General features: G+C 39.6%; 1 protein-coding gene across 3 annotated transcripts in view; it reads right to left on the minus strand.

Moving 5' to 3' along the window:
* Positions 1–7,025: 7,025 nt before the first annotated feature.
* The window catches only part of ADHFE1 (alcohol dehydrogenase iron containing 1), a 41,305-nt gene continuing 34,391 nt past the window's right edge, over positions 7,026–13,939 (minus strand). Inside the window, exons 12-13 of one of the 3 annotated variants that reach the window (XM_066378943.1) lie at positions 13,612–13,748; positions 7,026–12,419 (exon numbers count right to left, since the gene is read on the minus strand). In XM_066378943.1, coding sequence (XP_066235040.1) covers positions 13,665–13,748 — 84 coding nt within the window. In that variant the 3' untranslated portion in view covers positions 7,026–12,419; positions 13,612–13,664. The remainder of the gene's footprint in view (positions 12,420–13,611; positions 13,749–13,939) is intronic. The other 2 variants (XM_066378942.1, XM_066378941.1) reach the window with 2 other exon arrangements.

The following is a 13,939-nucleotide window of genomic DNA, read 5'->3' on the forward strand; positions in this document are numbered from 1 at the left end:
TAAATAGATGAGCAGGAAACAAATGCATCATTAGAATTTATCCATTTCTTTCTTGATAAACCTAGAGCTTACTTCCATTTTTCAAAAGTAGAAATAATGTTGCAAATCCTTATATATGTATGTCTTACCATATTTTTATAAGCTACAATACATTTTTAGTTGCGGGAATGTGGGTCAAAGAATACACACGTTCAAAATTTTGACAGACTTTTCCAAATTGTCTCCCCCAAATTCTGCATCTGTTGACATTTTCACAATAGAATATGAGGGGCTTATTCCTCACACTCTTGGCAATACTTGATATTATTAATTTTTAAAATTTTTGCTGAAATGATCCTGTTTGGCTTTTGTGCTCTGAGCCCAGATTCTTGATCACATCACACAATTTGGGTTCTTTCTTTCTTTCTTTCTTTCTTTCTTTCTTTCTTTCTTTCTTTCTTTTTTTACAGAGACAGAGAGAGAGTCAGATAGGGACAGACAGACAGGAATGGAGAGATGAGAAGCATCAGTTTTTCGTTGCAACACCTTAGTTGTCATTGATTGCTTTCTCATATGTGCCTTGACCGTGGGCCTTCAGCAGACTGAGTAAACCCTTGCTCAAGCCAGCCACCTGGGGTTCAAGCTGGTGAGCTTTTGCTCAAAGCAGATGAGCCCGTGCTAAAACTGGTGACCTCGGGGTCTCAAACCTGGGTCCTCCGCATCTCAGTCCAATGCTCTATCCATTGCAGCACTGCCTGGTCAGGCACAACTTGAGTCCTTTAAGCCCAGGTGCTTTACAATGTCTGGAGGGGTGAATGGCTGAGTACTCATTTTGGAATACAAATTCTATAATCTGTACATAATAGTAAGTATAGACCACACTTATGATTACTGGTGACAATCTCTTTCCAGGACCAGACTAAGTAAGGGAGGTCTGTCCTGGCCTGGGGTCCTCTGGACAATCCCTGCTAAAAGTTCTACACTATTGGTATATTGGTGAGCACTTATGACCATTTAAAAATTTTTCTTCTATAGCCACAAGACCTGAATGCCTTCCATTTACCTGCCCCCTACCCTTCTTGTTTGGGGAAAATTTTGCTTCAACTCAGATCCCATGGTTCAGTATTACCCCTTCCCTAATGATCAACAAGAGAATATTGATACAGAGACTTCTTAGGAATGAGCCTTCGTAGCACTGTGAGACACACTATCCAACCAAAAGTGTGGTCATCAATGCATCATTCAAGTTTATTTATTACCAAAAGGAGGAACTATTGCAGGAATCCAAGGAGGACAAAAACGCCCAGAGAACTGATGAAGGAAGTAGGATTTATTAAAGCTGGCAGAGCATGTGATGTTTGTAACTCCAAAACACGGGTTCCTCGAAGTTGACTTTCTTCTAGGTTATATACCTTTACAGTATCTAAGTTATGGACATGTGATTTCTTTAAGGTTTCCAGGACTCAAGGAGAGGGGAGGAAAAATTTCAGTGGGGTAAACAAGGGGGAAGAGGTTTCCAGATCACTGGCCATAGTTGCTGTTCTTGTTTTGTATTGTAACTCTGGGATATAATTTATCACTGGCTGACTTGTTACCCCAGCTGGCTCCTTTCCCTTGTATTCTTTTCGTTTCTTCCTTCTAAGCCAAGAGGGGGCCTGCCCCTCCTTCCACAGAACAGTGGGGGGGGGGGGAAAAAACTGGGATCTATGCAGGTGTCCCCAAACTGTGGCCCACAGGCTGCATGCGGCCCCCTGAGGCCATTTATCTGGCCCCCCACTGCACTTCCGGAAGAAGCACCTCTTTCATTGGTGGTCAGTGAGAGGAGCACTGTAAGTGGTGGGCCTCCAATGGTCTGAGGGACAGTGAACTGGCTCCCTGTGTAAAAAGTTTGGGGACCCCTGATATAGGGTAACAATAAAGTCCTAACTGGGTAAGTTATAAACATTTTAGTAAAAGGTTTATCTTTGCCTGGAGCAAGCCCTCTTTATTGTTCTTGTGCATGTCAATTAACACACATTTGAAATAACCACCCTCAGGAAAGCACATAATCTTGCTAACTATACCATAATCCAATCTCCGCCTTGCTTTCCTCCACTTCCATGTAATCTTCCTTAGTTCCCTTCTTAATTTCAAATGCATCTCTGGCTAGGTATAGCTCAGCTGGTTAGAGCATTGTCCTGATACACCAAGGTTGCCAGTTCAATCCCCTATTAGGGCACATATAAGAATTAACCAATAAATGCATAAATAAGTGAAACAACAAATCAATGTTTCTCACTCTCTCTCTCTAAAAGAAAAGTTGATTATCAAATGCATAGAAGCAGCTGCAAAACTGGGGCATTTGAGATCCCCAGCAAATGTCTTCATTTTGGCTCAAATAAACTCTTAGAAAATTCAAAAAAATAAAAATTTGCTTCCACACTTACTCCAAGAGCCATCAATCAATGTCAACAGAAACCTTTATTTATTTATTTATTTATTTTTTAATAATTTTATTTTTAATGGGGCGACATCAATACAGAAACCTTTATTTCTTTAGTGCATGTTCTACAAAATACTTGGTTACTTGTTTGGCTAATGGGAAAAGCTGAGTAGGGCTACCTCTGTTTCTTTCTCCAATGGGGGGAGGTGGGACTCTGAAGACCCACCCTCTCAACGGTGCTTGCAGAAGCCCTCTCTGAGGAAGTTGCATTTAGGCTGAAACCTAAGCAATGCTCCTCAGACTTCCGTGTGCTTGGGAATCACTGGGACTCTTGTTGCAGTGCAGATTCTGATTCTACAAGTCTGGGGAGGGGCCCCAGTTTCTAAAGAGTTCCTGTAAAGCCCCACTTGCTGGCCCCAGGGCACACAGAAGCCAGAGCAGAGAGCTCACAAAAGGAGAGCAGATGTTCCTGGCCCAGGTGCATTAGAGGCGCTCAGGTCCCCCACCAGACTAAATATAATATAATCCCCTCAGGCCCAAGCCCAGGTATTGTAAATGCCACTGGTAATTATAATACGCAGTTAGGGTTTGGATAAAGCAAGTAGTTCTCAAATTGTCCACAGACTGCAGGCCAGCAGCACCTGGGAACTTGTTAGACATGCAAATTCTCAGCTCCCTGTGACCTTCTCAGTCAGAAACGCTTGGGTAGAGAGCCCAGCGATCTGTGTTTGAACAAGCTCTTCAGAGCTTCTGATCGTTGCTAAAGATTGAGAACCACTGCTGATGAACAGAGGAGGGTCCTTGACAAAGTGCTCCTCCAACAATTGGATCCATGGTTCTTAACCCTGGCTGCACGTCAGACCAGCTAAGCAGCTTGATAAATGCTTGCATGCCTGGGCCCTATACCTGTTCTTTCTGGTGCCAAAGATCTGGAGTGGTTTCCAGGAGTATATACATGACTTAAAAACCACCTGCAGGATATGGATTTAGTGGCTGAGCAGAGGGGCCCTCCAAATGAATGGTGGTCTGTGCCTCCTGGCCTGTACCGGGCAGTGTTCATCCATTTACTCCACATTTATAGAACCCACCATGTGCCAGACAATGTGCACATGATTTACTGTTGAATAGCTATTATGTACCAGGCACTTTATACATTACCCCTACAACAACCCTACCAGGTGAGCCTACTACCACTTTACAGAAGAGAGTCCTTAACCTGGGTCATTCATGACTCAAATCCTGGACTCCCCACCGTGCCACAAAGCCAATCCTTGCAGACTTGGGGGCACAGGCTGTAGGCCTCCGAGGAGTTTCTGTGTTTAATGTTCAGTGGCTTGTTTTGTGAAATTGAAGATACACTTATAATTTTAGCAGGCAGAACATTCAACTTTCAGTTCCTCTGAGAGAGAGAGAGAGAGAGAGAGAGAGAAATGGTTTCGATCTTTAACTTATGCAAAATGATGTCCTTTGTAGGTGAAGAAGACTCTCCTTATCAGAGGGGTAGGTGCTTAGAGTATAAGTAGTCAGATAGAATACAGGTTACTCAGTTAGGTTTTAATTTAAGAAAAATAACAAGCAGTTTTCTTAGTATATGTAAGTTTCAAATATTGCATGGGGCATGCTCACACTAAAAATTATTTGTTTACAGAGATTCAGATTTAAATGGGTATCCTGTATTATATGCTAAATCAAGCCTCCTTAACTGACTTCCTTCTCGATTCACTGGATGGCGACCACCTTGGGAAGAGGTGTAATCTTGGGCAAGATGGTTCTCCTCAGTGGAGTGATAGGGTTTTCCGAAAAACCACAGTAGGTGTTGCCTGATCTTCTACCTCTGAAATGATTGCTTTCCTATTTAGTGATGATGGCTTATTCGCCTTGTTAAATGCTTGACCTGTTGTGTGAGCCTAATTTTTTCTTTTCCTTTAAGAACAAATGGAATTATAGAAAAATATTTGTGCTACACAATGCAAACTCCCACTTTCCAGTTTATTTAAATAAAAAAAACTTTTCATTATGAATAATTTTAAATATATACAAAGTGAAGAGTATAGTATAATGGACCCCCAGCTTCCCATCACTCATTTTTAACAACGAGCAACTCATGGCCAATCTTATTTCATCTAAACCTCGACTTACTCTCCCATTCCATTTTATTGTGAAACCAGCTTCAGACATCATATATTTCTTCTGCAAATATTTGAGCATGCATCTGGACAAAAAAATATACTTTTTTTTTTCAACTTAGAAAATGATTTTTGGCTTCCCTTGCTACCGATGGTTTCTTGGTAAGATCAGAATTGCAAATAAGGTCCTTATACTTAACGCTATGGTACATTTTTAGTTATTAAAGGGCTGGTGAGTTAATGACATGAGCAACCAGAGTTGTTCTTAGCTCTTGATTTATCAAGCCACATGTTCAGCTTGTATGATGGATGTCCTTCACATCAGGCATGGCGGGCTCATTCATCTGTCTCTGCCCAGCACTCTTCAATCATGACCGCACTCAACAGATGGGGAATTTCATGGTCACAAACAGAATTGTTTATCCTCTTATTGTTCCTGTGTCAGCAATCAAACTAAATCCACTACCCACCCATAAAAAGATCAACCTGCTGCCTGTTCAGTGGAAGCAGTTGAAGCTACGTTGAGGGGATTTTAAGTTTTAGAGAAGATTAAAAAAAAAAAAGAGAAGCCACATAAAAATTAAGATGTAAGAGAAGAGTTTGAGTCTCTTGTTCTAAAGCTGAAGGTTTTAAGGGATTTAAAAGAGAAGGCCTAGTAATTCAATCTTTTCTTTAACATAAAATACACTCTAAAGACCCCTGGTTATAAATATTGCATAGCTTTTATTGTGTGTTGATGGCTTTATTTTTTCATTTTAAAAATGAAAAGCACTCAAGTTGGGGTTTGAAGAAGGAAATGTCAGCTTCATAATCGAAAAGCTGCTGAGATGTTAATGGCATTATTACTGGTAGAAAGATTTTCTTTTGTGTGGATAAATAGTTTTCTGTTCTTTATAAAGTTGACCCTCACTGGCTCAGTGAGGGGAGTTCTCTCTGTACTGATCTGTGAGAGGAGGCTCCTAAGTTCTGTGGACTCCCAAGCTGCCGTCCCAACATTCTCAATGGTCCAGGGCTTTAAAAAGTGGATCCTAGAACACTTTTGCTTTTTGCCAGGTTGTTTTAATATCAGGATATAATAGGTAAGGGATATTAGTTCTGTCACTCACTGGTTATAGTTGAGGATCCGGTGCATGCAGGCTTGGCATTTATTCACATGTAAAGTTTAAGACTATGGCTGACGAAAGATCAGATTGTCCGAGTAGGAAAAAATCAGGGTTGTTTTAGTCTCTCCTTTCCATTCTATTTTGCAAGAACTTATTGATATTTTACTGCTGTAGATGCCAGCTATAATAGCAGCTAGGTGATAAGGATCTAGAGATGATTAAGACAAACTTTTACCCTCTGTTAACAGATTAGAGGGGGTAATAGAAAATAAATGATTACCCACAGAATAAGATGTATTTTCAATATAGAGGGATAAGAGATGCACACAAATGATGCTATGAGAGTTCAGAGAAGACCTCAAATGAGGGTTTCTTGACTCCCCGAGTGAGAAAGGAGAGACTGCAGTGGAAACCTGCAATGGAGACTCAAATGGAAATGGGAAAGATTGCTTTATCCTTTGATTACAAAAATAACCCAACTCTGATAAACTTTCTAAGCATAAACATTAGAAAGAAATAAAATCTAGCTTTAATATTTTGAAAGGAATCTTTTTCTTTTGAGCTGTAGACCTCAACTGTGGACTTAAAATATTCAGTAAGCCATGTTGTAAACGGATGTGCTGTCATCCAGACTTCGTTGTCTATTTATAGAGCATAGACAGAGTAGATTCAGCATAATTCTTAAGGGTCCTAGGATTTTCAGCGTGGTAAATGAGCACTGGCTTCAACTTAAAGTCACCAGCTGCATTACCCCTAACAAGAGAGTCAGCCTGTCCTTTGAAGCTCTGAAGCAAGGCACCAACTCCTCCTCTTTAGCTATGAAAATACTAAATGGCATCTTCCAATAAAAGGCTGTTTCATCTGCATTGAAAACCTGTTGTTTAGTGTAGCCACCTTTACTAATTATCTTAGCTAGATCTTCTGGATAACATTTTTTTTTCTTGCTGTTTCACCTTACACTTTTATGTTTCCTTAAACCTCATGAACCAACTTTTGCTAGCTTCCAATTTTTCTTCTGCAACTTCCTTACCTCTCCCAGCCTTCATAGACCCGAAGAGAGTTAGGGCTTTGCTCTAAATTAGTCTTTAACTTAAGGGAATGTTATGCCTGGTTTGATCTTCTATCTAGACCACTAAAACTTTCTCCATATCGGGAATAAAGTTGTTTCACTTTCTTATCATTCATGTGTTCACTGGAGTAGCACTTTTAATTTCCTTCAAGAACTTTTTCTTTGCATTCACAATTGGCTGGCACAAGAGGCCTGCCTAGCTTTTGGCCTATCTCAGCTTTCAACATGCTTTCCTCACTAAGTTTAATCATTTCTAGCCTCCGATTAAAAGTGAGAGACATGCAACTCTTCCTTTCACCTGAACATGTAGAGGCTATTGTAGGCTTATTAATTGGCCTAATTTCAATATTGTTGTGTCTCAGGGAATACGGAAGCCCGAGAAGAGGGAGAAAGACAGGAGGAATGACCAGTCAGTGGAGAAATCAGAACACATACAACATTCATTGATGAAGTTCTCTATCTTAGTTGACCATGTTTCATGGCACCCCAAAACAATAACAACCAATCACAACAAATATAATAATCACAGAACGTTTGAAATATTGTAAGAATTACCAAAACATGGCAGAGACATGAAGTGAGCAACTGCTGCTGGAAAAATGGTGCTGATAGACTTGCTCAACACAGGGATGCTACAAACCTTCCATTTGCAAAACAGGAGTGCAATAAAGCAACGTGCAATAAAATGAGGTATGCTTGTATTATTATTGCCTTTAGTTTATTATTGCCAGCTGAAATAGATGCTTCACTCAATAGGTCACTGTGTTTCATAAAAGTAGGTATTTTAAAATGTCAATAGTTTGGTTAAAAATACTACAAAATGTCATGTTCCAGTTATTCCCTAGCCTCCTCCAAAATACGCTTGCCTTCAGAACCTCAATTCTCCTCCTCTCCCCAAATCAATGCTCTCCTTCTTCCTTTGGGAAACTACTGTATTTCCCATGTATATGACACACCTTTTTTGGAAAAATCTGCTGTCTAAAAACTAGGTGCATCTTACACAGTGGTTGTAGATTTTTACTTGCATTTCCTGCTTTTTTTGCGCTTGTTTTTACACTCATTGTTGTAGATTATTTTACTTGCATTTTCCGCTTTCATGCTTGTTGTCTTTTTTTTCAAATTTCAGGCCCCCAAATTAAGGTGCATCTTATAAATGGGAGCATCTTATACGTGGGAAAATACGGTAGTTTTCAAGGTACTGAGTTTATTATAGTTGTTAAAATGAGATATAAAAAATGAAAGAAAACTAGCCTGTCCTTACTCGGGTTGTCACTCCAGCCTATTGTTATTATGTGGACATCTTTCCAATTGTATGCTGTTTTACAAACATTCTTTTCTCATCTGCAATGCTTGGTATAAAGTTCAGGTTGGCCTCCAGTAAATGTTGCCAAAGCCATCAAGGAATTAGTGTGCACAACTGCAAAGCTTTGGCAGATTTTGGATTTCGAGGAGCAACTTAGACTCTTGGAAGAGATCTTGGCAGTGTGGTTGTTTGATGTCACTCACCTCCCTCCTAGTGCAGAAATGCTTTTGCTTTCAGGTGCTGAAATTCTAGAACTTCCTTAGAAAAAAGACATTTATATTTTCTGTTGCTCTTTTGGGATATTTTTCTTGGCCAGCAAAATTGAGGACCATGAATAACACTGGTCCGTAGACTTAGGGGCCCACAGAGGGTCCTAGAAGAAAAAAAAAAGGAAGTGACCAAGAAAAATAGACTTGGTGATCTATAGTTTCACTTAAAAGGCACTAACATAGCACTAAGGTAAGATTCATAATTTTATTTGAAAAATTTAATCTGTTTACATGGACTGTTAAGATATGCTGACATAGCCTGACTAGGTGGTGGCACAGTGGTTAGAGTGTCGACACCAAGGACCCAAGTTTGAAACCTGAGGTTGCTGGCTTGAGCATGGGATCATCGACATGATACCATGGTCACTGGCTTGAACCCAAGGTTGCTGGCTTGAGCACAAGGTCACAGGTTTGGCTGGAGCCCCCTAGTCAAGGCACATATGAGAAGCAATCAATGGACAACTAAAGTGACTCAACTATGAGTTGGTGCTTTTCATGTCTCTCCCTTTCAGTCTGTCCCTGTCTCTCTCTTTCTCTCTGTTACTTAAAAACAAACAAACAAAAAAAAGATATGCTGACATAAAAGAAAAACCACAGCTGAATTTTACAGGTCTGCACAAATAGTCTAGTCAGTCCATCCATGTGAACTTTGTCTCATTACTTGTTGTTCTGCACTACTACTGATATTTTTCATTTAAAATTGTATTTTTATTTAAAATTTTTTTTAGCAAGAGAGAGACAGAGAGACAAAGACAAAGACAGGAGGGAGAGAAATGAGAAGCATTAACTCACAGTTGGGTACTTTAGTTGTTCATTGGTTGCTTCTCACGTGTGCCTTGACTGGGTGGTGGGGAGCTCCAGCTGAGCCGGTGATCACTTGCAAAAGCCAGCAACCTTGGGTTCAAGCCAGTGACTTTGGGCTCAAGCCAGATGAACCTGCACTCAAGCCAATGACCTCCAGGTTTTAAATCTGGGTCCTTAGTGTTCCAGGTCGATGCTCTATCCACTATGCCACTACCTGGCCAAGCTAAAATTTTATTTTTTAATTACAGTTTATAATCAATATTATTTTGTGTTAGTGTTGAGTATATAATACAATGATTAGACAATTATATACTTTAAAAAGTAGTCCCCCTGATATTCAAGTACCCATCTGGCACCATACATAGTTATTACAATATTATTGATTATATTTCCCATTCTGTACACTATTATTAGTTTTGAAGAGAAGATTGAAGGAGTAAGCAGCATTTAAAACAATAGTAAGGTGTATATAATTTGACAATATGAATCAAGAAGCATAAAAATGTCTATACCCTAATGTATAAAAATTCAATTGGGAATTAACCTAAGAAATTTATTTAAAATCCATACACACAATATTCATTTCTATGGTATTCATACGGATAAAATTTAGAAGCAATCTTGATGCCCTATAAGAATAAATTATTAGATTCCTGTTATGTACCTCTTAAATTAATGAAGATTCTGTGGCAACACAGAAAATACTTAAAATGTCATGCCTTATGAGCTAAAGATTACATCACCCAAATGAAAAAGATGGAAAGGAAATATATCAAATGATAGCAGCTGTGTTTGGGTAATGGCATGGTGGTAGTTTTTTTCCTCGTTTTTGCTCATGACTATTTTAATTAATTTCCAATTTTATAAACTGGAAAATCAATTAAAAACACTCACATGAAAAAGCTAACATTTAAAGCCAGAGAGAATAAGATGAGGTTATTTTAAAGTTAGCTGTCCTGCTTATAGCTTCAGGAGGGATTTCATGTGAGACAAAATTGCAAACATTATTGCAATTTGTGGGGCATATTCATTTATTCTGAGAGTCGTGGGGGTGGTTGGAAAGACAGTAGAATAATAGCACGTGAAATAAGGCCCTCCTACCCCCAGCTGCCAGTAATTCAACCTAGGGCTTCAAAAACCAATTTCTGCCCAAAGTGTGGCTTTTCCTGGTGACTGGTTCCCGCAGGCCATTGTGATGGTGATGGCTGGGATGTGGCCTGGCCTCAACAGCTCCCAGGGGATCAGGCATTTAATGGAGGAGCCTGGGCAGCTGTCTCAGCTTGGGGTTGCTGGTCATCAGAGACACAGCAGCCTGTGCGATGTTGACCCCGAGGTGAACAGTCCCGTTTCTCATACCCAATCCCCAGAGGCAACAGTCCCTCATTAGGGTACAGTTTCTAATCTAAACAACCATTAATCTTTTTTAGGGTTAAAAGGCCAGAAAAACAATTTTTGCTCTCTTTCTCTCTCTATTTTGATACTGTACTTGTCTGTATTTTACAAGAGCAGAACAACTTCACTGACCACTGGAAAACACCCCACAGCTGTGTCCACAACTATGGAAACAATGCCAAGCCCAACATCGCACTCCCTATGCACAAAGAGACAGGAGTGCAAAACTAGTCTGCTAGTCACTGGGGCACGTGACAAAAAACTAGAAATGTGACTTACCTGTGAACAAGTTAGTATTTTGTGTCATGAAATAAATTAGGGATGTGCATGTACTTTAAGTGAAAATGCCACCTTATAGGATAGTTTCATGAAAGTAGTATTTCACAAAAATTTGAATACTTTTCTTTAATGCTCCTTGCCTTAGCAAGTAAATTAATCCATACAGATGGAGCTGCGAGTCCTAAGGAGTCTTTGATTTTTTAATTAAAGTCAACAGAAAAAATAGGATTTGATTTAGAAAAACGCACTAGTTGACTCAGAAACATCAAAGTGTTTGGCTTATGGAAATGGGCCTAAATTATCTCACACTCTTTGAATAGCTGGTAAGTCAAGAAACATATCTTTTTTATATTCTTAAATTTTGTGAGGACCAATAATGATGGGTATTAAGGTAAAAAACATAAAAGCTTTCAAAATCTGTTTCTTCATGCTTGACCTTTAAATCCTTCCTCTAGAGTCATCATCAGTATGAATAGCAAACACTCCTCCTGGTGAGTCACATTTAGACATCTGGTTACTGGGAGTAAAGGCACCGAACATTTAAGGGAGATAGAGAATAAATTTTTCTATCTCAAATTATTTTACATTAGATTCCCCATACTCAAAATCTCACAGTAAGGACCAAGCAATACATCAAATCTAGTCATAGGGTTTTTAAGCTGGAAGAGGCCTAGGTTGAATAAGACTTAGACAGACCAAGGGACTAGAGCAGAACCCAGGGTACTTAACTCCTAGTCTAATGCCATTCTAAGGGTACACGTCACCTTGCAGAACAGATTACAAGAGTTCTAAAACTTCCTTGGATTTTTTGGGGGGCAGGCAGGGGACAAATATGTCTTTTTACTCTAAATGTATTTTGAAACATTCATTAACGATTTTTACAAAAGTTTTCTGAAGCATCTCAGATTGGCAGAGTTTAGCTCTTCTCTGCCTCATTCACTAAGCTTGTAACAAATCCAAATAATACGGAAGTTTATAAAATAAAAAGTGAAAGTGTAATATAAAGTGAATATTTTTTCTTCTCTATACCCCAAATTTCATTTCTGCAGTAATAACTTTTAATATTTTGATGTGTATCCTTCTTTCCTAAGTATATATAGACATATACTTACATATAATTAAAAACATAAAAACCAGATCACACTAATATATAATTGTTCTGCACTTTACCTTTTTCCGACTTAGCAGTATATCATGAACATATTTCCAATAGTTTTACCTAATTCTTATTAGTAGCATGAGAGCATTTCATTATTTAATATCCTATAATTTATCAACATATTTTTAATGACTGTCTAGATTCTTTCAAAATTTTTATTAGAAAAATGCTGCCAGAAACTTCTTTGCCATATTTCTTTACACACTTGTGTTAGCACTATAGTATAAATTTCTAGACATGGATTACTGGGCAAAGGATATGGACATGAATATTTTTGATAGATACTGAGTTTTTATCCATTTGATACATGAAGCAAGGGTGGTTGGTCTGCAAGGGTTAGGGCAGGAACACAGACCAGGGTCTGACACTGTAAGCATTTGTGTAACCTGCATTATGGAAGTATCTTGACTTTGAGCATAATAGAATCTTTTGCAGGATAAATGTATATCACATTCAAATTGGTAACAGATAAGTTATGTGAGGAGATGAAAAGACAAAGCTCTGGCTTGATCAACTTCTGATTTCATGCAAATCAAAACTACAATGAGATACCACCTACCCCTGTTAGATTAGCTATTATCAACAAGACGGGTAATAGTAAATGTTGGAGAGGCTGCGGAGAAAAGGGAACTCTCATCCACTGTTGGTGGGACTGTAAAGTAGTACAACCATTATGGAGGAAAGTATGGTGGTTCCTCAAAAAAATAGAACTACCTTATGACCCAGCAATCCCTCTACTGGGTATATACCCCAAAACCTCAGAAACACTGATACGTAAAGACACATGTAACCCCATGTTCATTGCAGCACTGTTCACAGTGGCCAAGACATGGAAACAACCAAAAAGCCCTTCAATAGAAGACTGGATAAAGAAGATGTGGCACATATACACTATGGAATACTACTCAGCCATAAGAAATGATGACATCAGATCATTTACAGCAAAATGGTGGGATCTTGTTAACATTATACAGAGTGAAATAAGTAAATCAGAAAAAAACAAGAAGTACATGATTCCATGCATTGGTGGAACATAAAAACGAGACTAAGAGACATGGACAAGAGTGTGGTGGTTACCAGGGGTCGGGGGAGAGAGGACGCAGAAGGGAAGGAGGGAGAGAGTTAGGGGGAGGGGGAGGGACACAGAGAAAACTAGATAGAAGGTGACGGAGGACAATCTGACTCTGGGCGAGGGGTATACAACATAATTTTTTTTTTTTTTTCTGAAGCTGGAAACAGGGAGAGACAGTCAGACAGACTCCCGCATGCGCCCGACCGGGATCCACCCGGCACGCCCACCATGGGGCGATGCTCTGCCCATCCTGGGCGTCGCCATGTTGCGACCAGAGCCACTCTAGCGCCTGAGGCAGAGGCCACAGAGCCATCCCCAGCGCCCGGGCCATCTTTGCTCCAATGGAGCCTTGGCTGCGGGAGGGGAAGAGAGAGACAGAGAGGAAAGCGCGGCGGAGGGGTGGAGAAGCAAATGGGCGCTTCTCCTGTGTGCCCTGGCCGGGAATTGAATCCGGGTCCTCTGCACGCTAGGCCGACACTCTACCGCTGAGCCAACCGGCCAGGGCCTATACAACATAATTTAATGATAAGATAACCTAGACATGTTTTCTTTGAATATATGTACCCTGATTTATCAATGTCATCCCATTAACATTAATAAAAATTTATTAAACAACAAAACAAACAAAAAAAACCTTCTGATTTCAGAAATGATAGCCAATGGTAATTCTTTCAGTGAAAATGAAAATTAATACAGTTTCATTGAAGCTTCAAACAGGGCAGACAGATCCTCTTCCGACTGAGGGCGTGGTGAAAGCTTAGTGACCCTTTCCTGAAACAGTAAACAAAAGGAGTTACTCAGGGCTTTGAGAAGGCAGTGCGTAAAAGCTACTAGGTTATGCAAATTAATTTGGGCATAAGAAACAATAACTTGATAATAGTTATACCTTTAAAAATCATATTTCTTGTTTGCATCATACTAGCTGCCTGCTAACTCAGAAGTTTATCAAGTGATGCCTCTTT

The sequence above is a fragment of the Saccopteryx leptura genome, chromosome 3 (assembly GCF_036850995.1).
Source record: "Saccopteryx leptura isolate mSacLep1 chromosome 3, mSacLep1_pri_phased_curated, whole genome shotgun sequence".
NCBI classification, from domain to species: Eukaryota; Metazoa; Chordata; class Mammalia; order Chiroptera; family Emballonuridae; genus Saccopteryx; species Saccopteryx leptura.